Source organism: Polypterus senegalus, chromosome 6 (assembly GCF_016835505.1).
Source record: "Polypterus senegalus isolate Bchr_013 chromosome 6, ASM1683550v1, whole genome shotgun sequence".
Classification (NCBI taxonomy): Eukaryota; Metazoa; Chordata; class Cladistia; order Polypteriformes; family Polypteridae; genus Polypterus; species Polypterus senegalus.
In genome coordinates, this window is record NC_053159.1 from 53,794,651 (window position 1) to 53,814,774 (window position 20,124).

The window sequence follows — 20,124 nt, forward strand, 5'->3', positions numbered from 1 at the left end:
GGTGATATATTAGAGGACCCTCAAGATAAATTAGATTACCTGATTCAATACATAAGAGGTCCTCCTCAAGATATGGTTAAGGCCTGTTCACAGAATGCCACCAGGGACAGACTACATAGAAGCCAGAAGATTGCTTGAAAGATATTATGATAATGAGTTATTCGTAGCAAACGTATATCTCGACAAAGCATTGAAATAACCTCAGATAAAGCAAAGTGATGGAGAGGCACTGAGCGATTAGGCAAACTTCCTCTCAACAACATTTATTTATACAGCACATTTTCATACAAATGATGTAGCTCAAAGTGCTCTACATGATGAAGAAACAGAAAAAAGACAAAATTCATCCATTATCCAACCAGCTATATCCTAACTACAGGGTCACGGGGGTCTGCTGGAGCCAATAAAAGACAAAATAAATAAGAAAATAGTATCGAGGAACAGTAATTAACTTAGAATAAAGTAAGGTCCGATGGCCAGGGAGGACAGAAAAAACAAACAAAAATTCCAGACGACTGGAGGAAAGAAAATAAAATCTGCAGGACTTCCAAGGCCAGGAGACCGCCCAGTCCCCTCTAGGCATTCTACCGAACATACATGACTTCAATCAGTCCTCATTGTATTCAGGGTTCACATGGAAGAACTTGATGATGACGGTCATGTGGACTTCTGGCCTTTTATTCATCAATGTAGGGACATCACGGTGCTTTGATCAGGTGGTGGTGGCGCAGATCACCACCACAGAAAAATGGAAAAAGAACAGAAGAGAAAATAGGGGTTAGTACAGATTACAGAGCCTTCAGGAACGATATTGATGATTAAATGCATACACAGAGTATCAGGATTAAATGAAGCTATGAGAAAGCCATGTGTTTTTAGCAGTTTTTTTTAAGTGCTCCACTGTATTAGCCTGGCAAATTCCTATTGGCAAGCTATTCCAGAGTTTAGATGCATTACAACAGAAGGCCGCCTCACCACTTCTTTTACGTTTAGCTCTCAGAATAATAAGCAGACACTCATTTGAAGATCTAAGGTTACGATTTGGAGTATAAGGTGTAAGACATTCCGAAATATAAGATGGAGTGAGATTATTTAAGGCATCGGTATTCAACTAAAATCTAAAGAGGTTCCAATTAGAGAAAATTTCTTGAAGCAATGGTCCACAAGATCATGTTGTCCAACTATTTAGTATTATATATATTTAAGTAGCCTAAGTACTAAATACTAAATACTAAGTTGTATCAGCATCCACATGTAATCAATACCAGACTTTCAAATCAAATGTGTTCAGTACAATTCAAAAACTTTTTGACAATATTTATTGTCACGTAACACAGAACTGAACATGTATGAATGACTGCAGATAAGTATAATGTACCGTTATGTTCCGTTATATGCATAATGTTCTTAAATTTACTAAATAAAAGTTGGGCTGCATTTCAAAATAAGACAGCGCAGTCGTCTATGTCTCTTACTTTCTTCGGCTTATTTTTCTTTCTACCGCCTCTTTTCCTTGCTTCTAACTCTCTCATCTGCGCTGTGAAGTAATGTTCACCACCTAGAATTCACAGACTTGATTGGCTGAGTGGTATCACGTGAAATTGCTTAACGTGAATACAATTGGTCTGTGCATTTCCTCATTCGCTAAAACATTACCGTAAAGACTACAAAAGCTGCGCCTGTTAAATAGAAGCAGGTTTTAAATCATAACATTCAGTTTTGGCTGTAAGTCTGGGTCCGGACCTGGACCGCGGTTCGCGGTCCGCCTGTTAGTGACCTCTGAATAGAATATCATGTGTTGTCGAAGTATAATTACCACAACTAACAAAGAATTTTCTACCTGCCAGGTAGGACTCAAACCAATTTAAGACACTGCCAGAGAGGCCTACTCATTGACTAATGCAATTTCTAAGAATTTTGTGGTCAATGGTATCAAATGCGGCACACAGATATAAGAGGATGAGACCAGATACAAGACCTCTGTCTGCATTTACCCACAAGTCATTTACTACTTTAACGAATGCAGTTTCTGTTCTGTGATTTGCTCTGAAACCCGACTGAAACTTGTTAAGAATGGCATGTTTATTGAGGTGGTCATTTAGCTGCATAATGACTGCCTCTAGGATTTTCCTTAAGAAAGGCAAGTTAGAAATAGGTCTAAAATTTTCAAAAGCAGAGGAATCAAGATTATTTTTCAACAGCAGGGGTTTAACTACAGCAGTCTTAAGACAGTCTGGGAGGACCCCTATATTTAATGACGAGTTCACTATGTCAAGAATACTATCAATTAGCACACAGGATACTTCTTTGAAAAAACTTGTTGGTATTAGGTCAAGGATGCAGGTGGATTGTCTCAGTTGAGAAATTATTTTATATAAATAAGGTAAATCTATCCCTGCGTGGAGTTTGCATGTTCTCTCCGTGTCTGCGTGGAGTTCCTCCGGGTACTCCGGTTTCCTCCAACAGTCCAGCAGACCCCCCATGACCCTGTACTTAGGATATAGCGGGTTGGATAATGGATGGATGGATGGGGTAAATCTATCCTGGTGAAAATGGAGTACTGGGGTTTAAGAGGTACTGGGGTTTAAGAGGATCAGTACTGGGGAGATGTACTATATTATTTCTAATATCAGCAACAGCAAAAGCCTCACAAGTTTCACTGGAGGTTTTTTGGAGGCATTTTATTGAGTGACCTAGGTTTAGCAGACAAGCTGTATGAACACTATGAACGGCATTGGGAATGGTGGAGAATTCAATAACAATCATAGTGTGTGTGCTGTGCTTACGAAACTCCTGTGCTCTTTGCAAAGCAAATGGAGAAGGTATGCTTACGAGCCACAAGAAAAAAAAAGATCAGGCATACCCAAACTAATTAACTTTTTGCGTCAAGAAGCTGAAAAGCTGTTACATCCTGTGCACAGTGCCGTTTCACAAAGCTACATTTTCATAGAGAAAAAAGGAAAGACCAACAAAGGTGGGTTTCTCCTGAAGAGTGGCTAGAAAGCAGGAAGCATTCTCACTACAAGTATTTCTGATGCTGCTAAAAAAGGGGTTTGGCGAAACCTCTGTCAAAAAGACTGTTACTGATGTCTGTGCATTTAGAAAGACTTGTGTATTTTGCAATAGCCACCATACTCTTGCTGAATGTAGAAAAATCAAAGAAATGCCACATAAAGAAAGAATTGACTTTTTGAAATCTAAAGGTTTATGTTTTTGCTGTCTCAAACAGGGGAATCTTGGTAAGAACTGTAAGGAAATAATGAAGTGTCAGCCATTTTCTTTGTAGCACCCAGATATCCTGCACATCAAAAAAATGGAGCGACATCTACAGCTACAGCCAGTGTGGCAACATCAACTAAAGGGGAAACTTGTGCCTTTACTGGGGCAGGAGAAGAATGTGCACTATACATGGTCCCAGTTAAGGTAAAATCTAAGAAGAGTGAAAGGCACGTAGAAACCTATGCCTTTATGGATACGGACAGTGAACTTGTGACATTCTGCACCAGATATCCTCAAAGACAAAAAGGAAGAACTCCAACTCCTATCAGCACGGAACTAAGAGATGACATCAATACAAACAGAAATGCTAAATTACAGAAATTGCAGCAGCAACTGAAGGATGTCAAGGAGAAAACTATTTGCCCAGTCTGCCTGGATCATATAAAGAATACTGTATGGTCTTCATGTGTGGCCATAGAATATGTCAGCAGTGTGGTGACTAATCGAGTGACTGTCCTATTTGTCGCAAGACAATTGAACATAAAATTCTCGTCTGTTAAAGTGATGTTGAAGAGGAAGTGGCAGTCTTTACAAAATGTCTTTGAAAGTAAGAGAGCTTTTACATATACAGTGCATCCGGAAAGTATTCACAGCGCATCTCTTTTTCTACATTTTCTTATGTTACAGCCTTATTCCAAAATGGATTCAATTCATTTTTTTCCTCAGAATTCTACACACAACACCCCATAATGACAATGTGAAAAAAGTTTACTTGAGGTTCTTGCATATTTATTAAAAATAAAAAAAACAAAATCACATGTACATAAGTATTCACAGCCTTTGCTCAATACTTTGTCGATGCACCTTTGGCAGCAATTACAGCCTCAAGTCTTTTTGATTATGATGCCACAAGCTTAGCACACCTATCCTTGGCCAGTTTCGCCCATTCCTCTTTGCAGCACCTCTCAAGCTCCATCAGGTTGGATGGGAAGCGTCGGTGCACAGCCATTTTAGGATCTCTCCAGAGATGTTCAATCAGATTCAAGTCTGGGCTCTGGTTGGGCCACTCAAGGACATTCACAGAGTTGTCCTGAAGCCACTCCTTTGATATCTTGGCTGTGTGCTTAGGGTTGTTGTCCTGCTGAAAGATGAACCGTCGCCCCAGTCTGAGGTGAGGAGCACTCTGGAGAAGGTTTTCATCCAGGATGTCTCTGTACATTGCTGCAGTCATCTTTCCCTTTATCCTGACTAGTCTCCCTGTTCCTGCCGCTAAAAAACATCCTCACAGCATGATGCTGCCACCACCATGCTTCACTGTAGGGATTGTATTGGCCTGGTGATGAGCGGTGCCTGGTTTCCTCCAAACGCGACGCCTGGCATTAACACCAAAGAGTTCAATCTTTGTCTCATCAGACCAGAGAATTTTGTTTCTCGTGGTCTGATAGTCCTTCATGTGCCTTTTGGCAAACTCCAGGCAGGCTGCCATGTGCCTTTTACTAAGGAGTGGCTTCCGTCTGGCCACTCTACCATACAGGCCTGATTGGTGGATTGCTGCAGAGATGGTTGTCCTCCTGGAAGGTTCTCCTCTCTCCACAGAGGACCTCTGGAGCTCTGACAGAGTGACCATCAGGCTCTTGGTCACCTCCCTGACTAAGGCCCTTCACTCCTGATCTCTCAGTTTAGATGGCCGGCCAGCTCTAGGAAGAGTCCTGGTGGTTTCGAACTTCTTCTAGTTACGGATGATGGATGCCACTGTGCTCATTGGGACCTTCAAAGCAGCAGAAATTTTTCTGTAACCTTCCCCAGATTTGTGCCTTGAGACAATCCAGTCTCGGAGGTCTACAGACAATTCCTTTGACTTCATACTTTGTTTGTGCTCTGACATGAACTGTCAACTGTAGGACCTTATATAGACAGGTGTGTGCCTTTCCAAATCATGTCCAATCAACTGAATTTACCACAGGTGGACTCCAATTAACCTGTAGAAACATCTCAAGGATGATCAGGGGAAACAGGATGCACCTGAGCTCAATTTTGAGCTTCATGGCAAAGGCTGTGAATACTTATGTACATGTGATTTATCAGTTTTTTATTTTTAATAAATTTGCAAAAACCTCAAGTAAACTTTTCTCACGTTGTCATTATGGGGTGTTGTGTGTAGAATTCTGAGGAAAAAAAAGAATTTAATCCATTTTGGAATAAGGCTGTAACATAACAAAATGTGGAAAAAGTGATGCGCTGTGAATGCTTTTCGGATGCACTGTAAGTAGCACTAACAGCAGCCTAAATGTATTTGGATCATCTTTCGGTAGCAGATCCCTTGTAAAAGGCGCTACACAACCACTGTGGTATAGAAATTACATTTTCTATGCGATCCTGCAAATTTCTGCCTGACAACCTTGCACTACATCCCTATGATTTAAGAGAAAAATTATTATGAGAAATGTGGACGCTGCCCTTCCGTGCTTAACGGGCAGAAGGACCAAACAATTCCAAAGTCCAAAACTTAACATGAAGAGGTTGGTACATCTTCTTAGATGTTGTGGTCCCCGGCCGGGCCCAGGAGGACGAGAGGAGGGCTTGTGCCTCCTCCAGACCGAGAGGGGGCATCCGTCCTGGTTATGCTGGAGGCCTCGGGTAGTGGGCTTGGAAGCCCAGCCCTGTAGGGGCCCGTGGCCACCGCCAGGCGGCGCCCCAGTGCCTTATTATCCCGGGAGCCCGCACTTCCGCCACACGGGGGTGTGTCCGCGGGAGATTGCCGGGAAGCAGCTGGAGCCCATCCAGGTTCCAATAAAAGGGCCCTCCAGTCATTAGTGGAAGTCGGGTGGAAGAGGACGGAGCTGGAGTGAGGACTGGAAGCGGCCAGGAGGAAAAGAGGCACAGGACTGTGTGGCCTGGACATTGGGGGAATCGGTGCTGGAGGCACTGGGTTTTGTGCACGTGACTTATTTGTGTAAATATTGTAAATAAACAGTGTGTGGTGAATTTAAGATGTCCGTCTGTGTGTGTCCGGGTCAAAGTTCACAATGTAAATCCTCCATCTTCTTAAAATAATTTATCACAAAAGCAACCTTGAATGTTACGGGGTTTTAGTGACCTGAACTTACCTTAAGGGACAGTAAGAGGTCGTGAAGCACAATTTACAAAGAGAGTTTTGCTTTGATGGCGCTGATCACACTCATTGGCAATGATTTCCACTCTCCCAGGAGCCGATGGTGCACTCGAAGTGTCACAAACAGTGCGGGAAGAGAGGACGCCACCCGAAACTGCGAAGCTCTTGACAAGGCAGAGCAGCCCGACATTCCGCGCCTCCAATCATCCACTTTGTTCTCACAACCCCTTGCCGCTGAAGGCGGTATCATCTTCATATTGTTTTCAGCTCGGCACAGTTAAAAAGTAGAAATTCACAAAGCTGTTTTCCTCATCTCCTCTACTATCAAGTACTGCCAATTTAAAAAAAGTTATAATGTGGCAGTTTCTGTGACAGTCACGTGGACGAATAAATAAAACTTCTCTGTCAGAACGCGCCTGGCGGCAGATGGCTCACCACTGGAATCCAGAGAGGAGGGCTGGAAGAGGGAGACGCTGGCCACACTTCTATGGGATAGATTGGCGTGTTTGTGTTTACTTCTTTTCAAAATCAGTAAAATAACTCACACAAATAACAATTCATAAAAATGATATAAAAATGGTGTCCATAAACGAAGTGATTAGTTCCTGTATTATAATAGGTTCTGTGGTCATATGTAATTTCTGTTTCGTGTGGTCATACGTAATTTCCGTTTCAAATGCAAAAAGAATTATATATATATATATAGAATAGATAAAGAGCAAATAAAAACTATGAATGCAGCTGTTTAAGATTAAAATAAACAATTAAGGGTTCAAAATCTTAACAAATGAGACAACTGAAATGAATCAGAAAAATGTCACTTGAGCAATAAGCGCTTCAATAAATAACTTTTCATGAAACATCTGGGTTAAAACAAAAACCTGCAGCCACTTCAGGACTGACACTGCTCACCCCTGAGAAGGGGCAGAGTCTTAAATAAAAAATAAATTAAAGTTAATTATCAGCAAAAACTGGTCTCTAATTAAGAAAAGGGTAAGACTGAAAATCTGTAGCCACTATGGCCCACCAGGATCAGAGTTGAGCACCCCTGTCATAAGTACTTCTTAGCAGACCATGGTGAAATCAGCCTGTGGCGAAAACTGCTCCAAGACAGCACCAGAGGGTATGGAGAGGATTTTTTCATGATGACATCCAATTTTGCCACCATTCTTTTTTTTTCACAACTGCTTCCAGTTTGTCTAGGCTTTGCCCTATCATGGAGCAGGCTTTCCTTGTAACTTTGTTTAGGGATATGGAGAATATATACTGCTCAAAAAATTAAAAGAACACTTAAATCATCACTATCTAACACCAAATCAATTATGCTTGAGGGATATCAATCGGTCCTGTTAGAAAGCATAAACGATTTTGAATCAACTTCACCTGCTTTGGTGCAAATGAAAGTAACAACATGCACACTGGAGAGGCAGCAGCAAGACAACCCCCAAAAAGGTGGCCATAGACAATTGCTCTCTCTTTATCCTTTCTGACTGATTCTTCTCTAGTTTTACATTTTGTCACTACTGGTAGCGTGAAACGGTACTTGCAGTCGATTCAGGTTGCACATGTATTTAAATATTTTATTGTAATGTTTCAATTACCATTTTGGAGTTATCTCAAATGTCCTTATCTTAGAGAGTTTTTGATTCTGTCACCATGAAATCTCTCCAGAAATTTGTGGTGTTTCACATCACTACCACAATGAGATCATACTCCAGGATGGTACATCCATATGTGCCATTGCAAGAAGTTCTCAAGAGCATGAAGGAGTAACTATAAATGTTGGGAAATTCCAGGAAAAATGGTCTTTATCCTAGCAATATAGCACTAGTTAACAAAGTCTGAGAAATAGCATCTAAATTGATATATACTGTACACTTTAACAATGGAAAATGTTCTCTTGAAAGGATTTACAGATATGTTGACATAGGCTCTTTATTTTGTTTAAATGGGTTAGACACTATGCTGGATGTTTTTTGGTCTGACTTTTATATACCTTCAATTCTAAATTACTTCTAAGAAGGTGCTTTTGTGTGTTTTTTTTAAATAAATCTTAATTACAATCATGGCCGAAATTATTGGCACCCCTGGAATTTTCCCAGAAAATGCATTATTTCTCCCAGAAAATTGTTGCAATTACAAATGTTTTGGTATACACATGTTTATTTCCTTTATGTGCATTGGAACAACACAAAAAAAACAGAGAAAACAAGCCAAATCTGACATCATGTCACACGGAACTCCAAAAATGGGCCGGACAAAATTGGCACCTTTTCAAAATTGTGGGTAAATCATTTTATTTCAAGCATATGATGATCATTTGAACTCACCTGTGGCAAGAAACAGGTGCTGGTAATATAGCAATCACACCTGAAGCCAGTTAAAATGGAGAAAAGTTGACTCAACCTTTCTGTTGTGTGTCTGAGTGTGCCACACTAAGCATGGAGAACAGAAAGAAGAGCAGAGAATTGTCTGAGGACTTGAGAACAAAAATTGTGGACAAATATCAACAATCTCCAGAGATCTTCATGTTTCTTTGTCCACAACATAATCAAGAAGTTCATAACACATGGCACTGTAGCTAATCTCCCTGGACGTGGACGGAAGAGAAAAATTGATAAAAGACTGCAACGAAGGATAGTCCAAATGGTGGATAAGCAGCCCCAATCAACTTCAAAACATATTCAAGCTGTTCTGCAGACTCAGGGTGCAACAGTGTCAGCTCAAACTATCTGTCAACATCTAAACGAAATGAAACGCTACGGCAGGAGAGCTAGGAGGAACCCACTGCTGACATAGAAACAGAAAAAAACCACACTGGAGTTTGCCAAAATGTACTTGAGGAAGCCAAAATTCTTTTGGGTAAACGTCTTGTGGACAGATGAGACCAAGGTAGAGCTTTTTGGTAAAGCTCATCATTCTACTGTTTACTGAAAACAGAATGGGGCCTACGAAGAAAAGAACACGGTACCTACAGTCAAACATGGTGGAGGTTCTAAGAAGTTTTGGGGATGTTTTGCTGCCTCTGGCACTGAAAGCCTTGACTGTATGCAAGGAATCATGAAATCTGAAGACTACCAAAAGATATTGGGGCGCAATGTAGGGTCCAGTATCAGAAAGCTGGGTCTGCGTCAGAGGTCATGGGTGTTCCAGCAGGACAATGACCCCAAACATACCTCTAAAAGCACCCAGAAATGGTTGAAGACAAAGCGCTGGAGAGTTCTGAAGTGGGCAGCAATGAGTCCAGATCTAAATCCGATTGAACACTTATGGAGAGATCTCAAAATTGCTGTTGGGAGAAGGTGCCCTTCAAATCTGAGAGACCTTGAGCAGTTTGCAAAAGAAGAGTGGTCGGAAATTCCAGTTGAGAGGTGTCACAAGCTTGTTGATGGTTATAGGAAGCGCTTGATTTCAGTTATTTTTTCCAAATGTTAAGTTGAGGGTGCCAATAATTTTGTCCAGCCCAGTTTTTGAGTTTTCTGTGAAATGATGTCAGATTTGGCTTTCTTCTGTTTTTTTTTTTTGTTGCTCCAATGCACATAAAGGAAATAAACGTGTATACCAAAACATTTGTAATTGAAATAATTTTCTGGGAGAACTGGAAAAATTCCAGGGGTGCTGATAATTTCAGCCATGACCGTAAGTAAATTTTATGCACTTATACTGTATGTATATTTAATATAACTAAATTAATCTTTTTGATATTCAAAATCCATGTAAAAATTAATCTGATTCTATATAATCATGAGAATATTGTAGAGTGATGTGGACCGTGACCTTATAAAAGAGTAGGAAAAACACTTCCAATTAGATTTGAAAAAAGGTAACATTATTTGAAAATAACTAAAGTAAGTTAAGATTACAAAAATGGAGTTCTTAATACAATCAATTTAAAAGTGAAAATTTCATTTCTAAAACAAAAAATGACATTTTTGTACACTCTTCCTCTGGCAATATTTAAGTGGTGTGAACTTAGTTTTGGCTATAATGTGACTTTATTCAGATTTCCGATTAAAAATGACAGCCTAGCTTCTCAAGAACATTTAAGTTATATTAAAAACTTTTTCACAATTTTATACCATGCACAAGGCTATGTGAGAAAACTTATGTACACTCTTAAATGTAAAGGTTCTAAAATGCCATTTTACTTGGTTATGTGGTTCCTAATCAAACCATTAACTGACGCATTACTATTTCACTTTGGGTTGGGTTCTTTGCATATGAAATTGGTTCTTTGGGCTTTGAAAAGGATTCTAACTTGTGGACAAACTAGAAATGTTTAATATATAGTAAGTAGGCTATTTAGTAGGATAGTTTTTCATTTATTTATTTTTTATCAGATAAAGGAACATGGTCACTGTTCCATTTCCTCAGATACATTGGAGAGTTTTATTAAATGTAAAAGGTTTAAATTAAAATATAATTTAACCTGTACTTTAGTCTTAAATTTAATTCCCCCAACTATGATGTTATTGATTAAACTCCTGTTCACTCAAGGACAGATCCCATGTTACTCTCTGGTGACAGAACAATTTAATACACTGTCCAATAAAGATAATTATGAGGACTGTGTTAACCAAATGTATTTTTCCAAGTTATAACTTTGCTTATTTTTTTAGATCTGGACCGTTTATTTAAACAAAAGCAGAGTTAACCTAAATTAAGAAAAAAAAAATCCTTCATAGAACTTACCTCGCAGCAGAATATTTGAGACAGATTTAGGGAATGTCTTTTTTCTCCCAAAATTAAAAAAAGGAAACAAACATTTGAAGAACATTTTTTATTTGTGAATATTCAGTTTTTGGTAAAATTTAAAGAACTGGTTGATTTATATACTGTATATATATCTCTATATACTGTATAATCTTCATTTGGATCTTGATCTTTGTCCGCGAATGAATTAGAAGAAGCACTAGATGGCAGTAGAGAGACAGCTAAAACATAGGCATTGCATTAAGAATCTCCTCAAGGCTTATACTACTGAAGACTGTAGTACGCCAGTCACACCTCAAACACACAGATATTCAAACTAAACAAATTGTTGTGCTTTAAATTAACTAATCTTTATGTATAATCTTCATTTAGATCTTGATCTTTGTTTGTCCGTGAATTCCACGCATGCGTAGACCACCTTCCAGTTTAGTACGTTGTTGTTACTCACGGATGTCAACAATGTGCCGGAATAACGAAAGGGGTGGTGCACAGTGTTACGCTGGTTAGCTCCTGAGGTCTGGTTAGAGAATGAGATTGCCGAAGATAAAAGGTACGTGCCTACATAACATATGAATGAAAGAAAGACAGTGGGTAAAATGAATGACAACGTAACAGCACGTTCCGGAAATTATTATTGTTACTTTGTAGCTACATAACATATGAATGAAAGAAAGACAGTGGGTAAAATGAATGACAACGTAACAGCACGTTCCGGAAATTATTATTGTTACTTTGTAGCCGGCGACTGCTGCGCGTCTCACAGTTGTACCGTGGCTTGTTCACATGTCAGTGAAGTGATCCCTATTTATGCTTTAAAGAGCCCGGATAACTATGTGTCCCCCTTTTATAACCATTGCTCAGTGTATATTGCCTTACTCTTTAGATTGCCACAAAGCAACCTGCGAGATTGGAGAAAGGTTGAGAAGAGATTGTGAGAGGAAACGACAGCGTCGTGAAAACGAGACGGACAGAGGCAGAAATGCTCCTACACCACCACATAATTACTATTCGGACAGTGATTCCGAGTAGACCGTTCCTATCGAATCAATGTCCAAGGGTTTTCTTTTGTAATTTTGTTTCCCTTATAAAAAAAATCATAATGTTGTGCGACAAAGGGCCCAGTTCCCGACTGGCAGCCGTGTTTAAACAGAGACCCCTTCACAGACATCTTTAACATGCGCAACGTAGTTGGGTGCACATGGCTAGTGTATATATATATGGCAATATATATATTCAACTTTATTGTATTCATAAATCTCTTATGATATGTATGTATATCAGCTCCTTCAAAATAATCACATAATTATTAACATGGGTCCTTAATGTGTGTCCTTGTTAAGTGTTTACAAATTACATATTTGTTTATCCTTTTTTTCTGTTAATACGTTCATATAAACGCTAGTCGCCTGTAAATGTTTTCCTTTTGTACAGAAGTACTGTCGTAGGCCTACATGATTATTCGTCCATTATCCACCCCGCTATATCCTAACTACGTGAGTATTCAATTAAACAAAATACCGTCCCGGTTAAATATCCGCTTTCGTCGCTACTCTCGTTCCAATGTCATCATGGTATGTGCGCATGCGTTTATTGATGACTAGTTTTCTAGACGTGTGTCTTTCGTTGAGACTACATATCCCAGGTGTCCCTTACTTAACTTTGTAACGTCGAGATAATTTTTACATCATTGTTTTGATATTTCCTGCATTTGAATTTATTAAAACACCATGGCGTGTTGGAAGTCAAAAGTATTTTTATTTGCTCATTTCTGATCTTAGTACATGACTGAAATAAGTCATTTCAGATGTACAGTATTGTTCCACTTGCCGCAAGTCTTCCATCGAATTGTCTCGACTCTGAAGGTCGTTCTCCTGAAATCCCCCAAATATACGAGTCTAAAAGATTGATTTCCCGTCTGTCCAACAGCACCTGAATGCAGCCGCATACAAGGAATGTTGTAATTTATCAAAACTTTTTGTTTTGACTTCAGAAGCCTGCGACGGAACCGGAAATGGCGTGAAAAGTGATGTTATTGTTTAGTAGTTGTTAGGCACAGTAGTCTTTCTCCTGTGTTTCATTTTTTTGTTTTTTTCTTTTTTCAAGACGGGAAATAAACAGAAAACCCTAACTATGATAGTCGTTACTGCTTTTTACGTTTTATTCTGAACAAATCTCCTGCAATGAATCAAGCGAAATGCCACTTTCTTGCTACATCTGCATTTCTGTGGCTGAAATGCGGAAGCAAGTCACCTGATTTACCACGAAAAGCAAAACAGTTTAATGATTAGATAGAGCGAACCTGAAAAACGCCAGACAGAGGTTTCTCGAATTGTTTGAGACAACGGCTTTCGTGGCGATCGTTAGAGATTGACTGAAGAGTAAGTTGTACATTCCGGTTCTTAACACAGTTTTGAGGCGCTGATTTACTTGGCCTGTGGTGTGTTTTTTTTCCTTTCTCTCTACACATGTCAGTGAAATATGTTATGTTAAATCATATGCTTTTGTATCGTCTTAATATTTACCATTTTGACCTCTTTCTAGGTAGTCTGACAAGCTTGTGTGGCACTTCTTCATCCTGATCAACATAATGCCCTTGAGTATAGTGTCCTGGAGTATCGGGTTATTCTCCAATAAATCTAACGACAACTTCACCTCATTGTGTCCAAATGGTTCTGTGTGGATATGGGAAGGTTTGAAGGAGTGCGCAGTGGATGGCAGAGATATGGCCAGCGTTTACCTGGGACTGCTGTCCATAGTCTGTTTCATGTTTTCATCAATTCCGTGAGTATGATATACTGTACATTCGATGTTCATTATGTATGTATGTATTTATGTGTGTGTGTATAGTAAAACCCGGGTTCAGTTTGAGAAACAGAAGATGGATTCAGCCACTTTACACCAGAAGGATGATGTGGCCCTAAAAAGGATCAGTGACCCCTCCACCATGCCACCAAGTCTTCTGTAACACTACATGCTCCAAGCTGCTTCATGCCCTCCTCCATCCGTACACACGTATGCCAGCTAGTTTTGTCTCGCTAAACTAATTTGGGGTTAGAGGCAACCTAACTGCCATACTATCTGCCAGTTCCATGAGCCAACCTAGAACCATGGTCCATGTCCAAGGTGAGAAGCAGCAGGAAGATACAGATTAAAGTGCTTTCTTATTGTTATGTCTACACCCTCCCATTCACTGTTCATAGCACCACTTATATAGATGGCTTCCCCACTCTCTCCAGTAGTCCACAGCTTCCCAAAGAGCGTATCCCACTCAGTTCTGGACACAGGATTGATACGCTTGAGAGTAGCTTGTGTTCCATCTGCTGGGGCATTCCTTGAGTATGAGGTACTGTAACCCAATCGGTCCAGTCTGATCTCCGCTGTTGTAAGTGTGGTAGACGGGTACATCAGTAGTGGTACTATACTAATCCTCCATTTCTGGGGCATTAGTTGGTTCTGTCCCCCTTTATACCAGTGAGGCACAGTATGGTGCTTACCACAGCTGACTTAATGGATACATGCACATTTTATGCATTTTTAGTAGATTTCTATCTGTTAAAGGACCGTTAGCTTTAGTTAGCCACACTAAGTAAGAAATAAATGCAACCTTTGCACGTCTGTGGTTTTTACAAGCTTCCCTGAAACTAACTGAACCTGAGGCTGCTTATGTCCATTTGCAAGATGCAATACCAGGTCACATGTTTGGTGACTCATCCACAACATGTCTGCAACATTACACACTCTCTCTCTCTCTCTCTCTGCTAACTTGACATTAAGTGTTACATGCATGCTTTTCATAATTTGATTCCGATAGTTCACTATTTGAAAGTTTGCAGTACTCTGTATACTCTATGCCAGAGTAGCAGTTTGATTGTCGATCATGTGGTGTCTCTGCCAGTGATATTTTTGTTTCTGTAGGCAATACTACAGGTCCTGGAAAAGTAAAAATATGGATGAGGCTCTGTCAATCTGGTTCTTACTAGGTTGGCTGGGAGGAGATTCCTGTAATCTGATTGGTTCATTCCTTGCAGATCAGCTTCCCCTTCAGGTAATCCGTTTGGCATTTTTATTCAGTGATCATACATGCGAATTTCGGTATTGAATTTTATTTGTGTTTTTGTTTTGATTTCCACAGGTATATACTGCAGTGTACTATGTTGTAGCAGACCTTTTAATGCTGGCACTTTATCTTTACTTCTCTAAAATGCGGAATAAAGCAACACAGAGTGAGTAGTTTGTATTAATTATAAAAGTCTTTTCACACCAAGCCTTTTTTCCTTTTTTTTTTAATTTATTATTTATTTTATTTTTTTTTTTAAATATTTACAGAACAAAAGAATAAATGTAGTCCCCCACCATTTGTCCTTGTGTCTCCCTGTTGATGCATGGGGTTTACTTTTGCCACCCCAAAGAGACATACTTGTTTGGTTGATTCTAGATTGCTGTCTGTGAGTATGAATGAGTGGCCAGTGTAACAGACGTGTGCCCTGTCCAGAGCTGTTTCCTGCCTTATGCCCAAATCCTTGATTGGGTTAAGCAGGCTTGAGCATGTTATGTTAAAAAGTAAATGGACCATCATGCCTTATTTTACAATATTTGCTATTCTCCCCCACTGGGGCAGGGCATTGATATGAATTCCATTCAGAATTATCTGCTGTCAATGTGAATTCTCTTTTGACTATTTGTGATATGATTTTGTCACAGGTTTTGCACACCATACTACCACCATTCAGATGGAGGAAAGTGGAAACTGATACCAGTAATGGTGAGCGTTGCTCAGTTGTCCACAGAAAATAGATTACAGTATTGTTTGAACATATGTGAACGTTGTAGTTATGTTATTTTTAGATACATTGATTAGATGAATCTTTAAGTGCAGTAGAAAGATAAAATTGTTTAATAAGAAATGGTGGGCAGTTAGAACTTTTGCCTAACATCTCCAGAGTTCTGGGTTCAGATTCTCTGTCTGGACAAAGCCTGTGTGTGTAGACAGTACATCCTCCCCGTGTCTGAATAGATTTTCTTCCCACGCCCCAAAATCATTCAAGTTACGTTAATTGACATGTCTGAACTGATCCAGTGCAAGTAAACGGGTCTCACAAAGAACTGACACCTCATCCAGGTTTATTTTCTGTCTTGCATTTATAACTGGGGTTTACAGGGTTTAGCTTTCCATGACCCTGAACTGAATACATAGAGTAAACAAGTTATTACAGATGCCAGGTGAATGTGGTGCTGTGGTAAATTGTAGGTTGACCAAACTTGAACACTTGCATAGCATGTATGGCCACTTACACATGCAAATACTAATCAATGAGTTTATGCTTGAATAAACAGGTTTTATTTAATAATGGAACAATATGAGGGTAATATGGCAGCACAGTGATTAGATCTGCTGTCCTACAAGTCAAGCCTTTGGATCTTCTTGTTTACATTGGTTTTCTGTGCATATCTGCCAAGACATTTGTAGGTTTGACTACTCTTTGCTGATTATCCCTTGGTGAGTAAGTGGGATCTGCAGTGGATTGCAATCTGAACTTAAGTAGGTTTGATAATGTTATGTATTATAAAACAATGTTCATTGTGTATTTTCACTATTCAAGATATCATTGTTAAGCACAAGTTGTTAAAAATTGAAGACTTTCAAAAACATAATACCATTTTATATTAACATGCAGCGTAAATCAATTTGTACAGGAAGTTGTTTTTTTCTTAGCCTTACAAATGCTCATTCTGCATCACATGAGTTACACAGCACACACAACTCTTACAGTCCAAGTCATCCCAGATCCTTTGTAGCACATCACTGTGAAAGGTGACATGGCAGCCATGAGTCAGTACTTAATTTTCCTAAGCACCAAAATTATGTAAAAAAGAATAACTGCAGTTTGTTCATAATAAATATTTTTGTGATACATACTGAATAATTCACTATTGAAAGTTTTCAGTTATTTTTTTTAATCAACTTTTATCAAATTTATCAATTCAGTTTATCAAAAATTTAAGGTTATTTTTTCTGCAATATGAAAAATAAAGTGCCCATGCCAAGCAGCACTATGGAATGTATTTAGGTTGGCTCTGTGGTTAATGTTTCTGTGTTGTAACTTAAGGCACCAGAGTTTAACATTCACATTATGTATTCCTATATTTTATCTAATCACTTCAGTTTCCTCTTACATCCCAAATGTGTGCAAATTGATTAAATTGTCCCAGTTTGGGAGTTTGTCCTGTAGTAGACCATTATCCTATTCATATATTGTATTCACCTTAATCTCAGCCTAGGATTTGAACCCCATATTGGAAAAGGAGCCTTCAGAAAACAAATGGAAGAATACAATATTTTAATTGTGCACACAGTTTTGTAGCATTTAACAGACAAAGTAGATAATGATGAGAAAAGAAACTATATACTCATATTGTGTATGTTTGATTCAAATTAAATTAACATGAATTTTAATTCAAGACTGCCATGTATGACTTGAAGCTTACAATTTTACGGCCTTCAGTCCAAAGGGTCAAGGCCAAACTTGGGAGATGCGGAGGTTCATGTGATGAATTCAATACATTTTTTAAATTCATGATATTAGAGATTAATTACAGTTTAAACTTGCCACCAACATACTGCCAGACATTTAATTGCGGTGGATGGTTTCATGGTACTTGGTTCTCAGTCAGCAGACTCTCGGAGTGTTCTACAGTTTGAACACTCTGAGCCTTAGGTACATAATACTTCTAAGTTTGAAATGTATTCGGTGTTATGTTTATTTTTACAATAGGGAAATTTCATTATCACTGATGCCATTTGTGTCACCAAATTAAACAAAAATAGGACTTTGAACATTCTTGGAAAAAATGTTAAAAAGGAAAAACTTTTTAAACTTCTAAATGTGTGATTAAAATCAGAAGAGAGCTTTCATGTCATCTAATACTGCTTTGAACTTAGTTTAATTCAATCTATTTTATTTTTATGTTGTGGATTTCCATTTTCAAGCTTGAACCGCTGTACAAATATACAAAATAAAATAGTTAATACAAAAGTACTGTGTAAAGACTTATTCCCATATACCATGCCCAGGTGTGTTGCTAATTCCTTTGTTTTGTTCTGTTTCAGGTGGCAATTCAGTAAATTCAGTTGCTGTGATTTTGCTTATTGGGGGATCAGCCTCATTCTTCCTTTTCCAAGGAAATGACTTTTATCCTGATGTGCCCTCAACGTTTAGAGGGCGTACTTTACTAACTGTTTCTGCAGACCACAGTAAGGTATGTAATGTGTGTGCACCGAGTTCAGTGCACTGAATTTAAATGTGACTCCACCCTGCAAAATACTGAGATGTTTAGTTAATAGATATCCTGTTCTTAACAATTCAGGAATTCACTAAAAAACAGATCATTGGCTTCACGATTGGCTCATTTTCCTCCTTGCTGTATCTTTGTTCCCGTATACCTCAAATCTACACTAATGTGAGTTTCTGTAATTTATTTTTTTGAGTATAGTATTGAGCTTTTATCCCAAAAGCAACTTTCCTGTCAGTTCTGTTGAGTGTAATTCCTTTTGTTTTGTTATTCACAGTTTAAGAGAAAGTCAACTAAAGGTTTGTCCTACTTCTTAATTGCACTGGTAATCCTGGGGAATGCAACCTACGGAGTAAGTGTTCTCTTGAAAAACCCAGACCGTGGGCAGACAGAAGGAGACTACGTTGTCCACCATATTCCATGGCTGATTGGCAGTCTTGGGACCCTCAGCCTAGACTTGATAGTATCCTTTAATATAATTTTAGTGGTATGAATGTGTTAAATGAAAGTGTGAAAATTTGTTATAGTTTTAGTGTTTTTATAAACCCAAGTTTTTATGCTATTGTAGTTTTGTTCTAATTGGTATTTATAAAAATTTGACAGCATGTGTAATGTTCTTCTTTAACAGTTGCCATCCAGATATCTGCACAATTCTTGATGTACCGCAACCAAACTACAGACGATGAGCAGACATCTAGCCTTCTCGACAAAGACCACAGTTCTCGTACTTGAACAGTGAAGTAGCAATGTTTAGTTTTCACTTATCTGATTTAGGTGCTGTAATGGCTTAAAATGCCATCATATGTAAGTTGTTTTTTTTAAGGGACTGACTCTTAAACTTTTTTAAGCTGATGGAACAAACAAGGGACACTTGTTGAAATGTCATTGCAGAAATCAGAAAATTTTATGCTTGAAATTGGGCAAAAAAAAATCACTTTAGTAGGAATGTACCAATTTTAAAAATTAGAAAATATGTTTTGCTCATAGACAAAACTAAACATGATAAGCCAACAAGAGAGTAACAGGAATTAAGCTAGGCTTTTCTCCCCTGCTGGGCCTTAAAGGCAGAGCAGGAACTTAGTAATACACACATATTGTCCAAACAGGTATTGCTAAATATCAGTGCCAGGGTGTTAAGTGGCATCCTTGCACTTTAAATAGGTCAAATATAAATGACCTCAGCCCGTTAAGAGTTGTGTACTTGTTGCAGCAGGATCTGTCTGACAGGTCTATGGTCATGTAAAGTGTACAGAACTTAACATTACATTGATAGTGAAGCAGACCATAATCATGACCAGGAGCAGATCAGCTTGTAGTGAATACTTCTGGTGTTACACATTTTAAAAAAAATCATTTTGGTTATGTCAGTAAGACTTTTTAAAAAGATGTATAATTATGTTTTATTTGTAACCTTTAAACTACGAAAAACTGTTTTAAGTGTTTTTATGACCAATTTCTCATTCTCATGTGATATGAGGAAAACAATAAAAAGAGAATTGTGTAGAACTCCTTTTTAAGTATCTTTTTATTTTTACAGGTATTCCCTTTACAGTCAGTAGGGTGTTGTGTTTTTAGAGTACACAAGATCTGGATTCAGCTTGACATTATTCAGTGTGGAGTCTGCATGCTCTCCCAAGTTCATATCTCTGTACTACAAATCTTAAATAACTTTAGGTCACGCCTTCTGTTAGATTGGTACAGCTGTATTATCAGGTAGAGAATATGAGGCTCCATTTGCTATATACTGTACATAGCAATGGGGTGGTGTCCTCCTTTGCACCCACTGCTGC

The 20,124-nt window shown here is 38.7% G+C and overlaps 1 protein-coding gene across 2 annotated transcripts; it reads left to right on the plus strand.

Annotated features, from left to right (window-relative positions):
• Positions 1 to 11,551: 11,551 nt before the first annotated feature.
• Positions 11,552 to 19,297, plus strand: slc66a1 (solute carrier family 66 member 1). Of its 2 annotated transcripts, none has more exons than XM_039756002.1 (8): positions 11,552 to 11,594; positions 13,586 to 13,825; positions 14,960 to 15,089; positions 15,177 to 15,267; positions 18,153 to 18,301; positions 18,410 to 18,502; positions 18,612 to 18,797; positions 18,974 to 19,297. In XM_039756002.1, exons 2-8 carry the CDS (start codon positions 13,632 to 13,634, stop codon positions 19,064 to 19,066), a joined length of 936 nt encoding a protein of 311 aa, XP_039611936.1. In that variant the 5' UTR covers positions 11,552 to 11,594; positions 13,586 to 13,631; the 3' UTR covers positions 19,067 to 19,297. The 2 variants fall into 2 exon arrangements, with proteins under 2 accessions (XP_039611936.1, XP_039611935.1); XM_039756001.1 differs by lacking the exon at positions 11,552 to 11,594 and adding an exon at positions 12,820 to 13,422.
• The last annotated feature ends 827 nt before the right edge of the window (positions 19,298 to 20,124 follow it).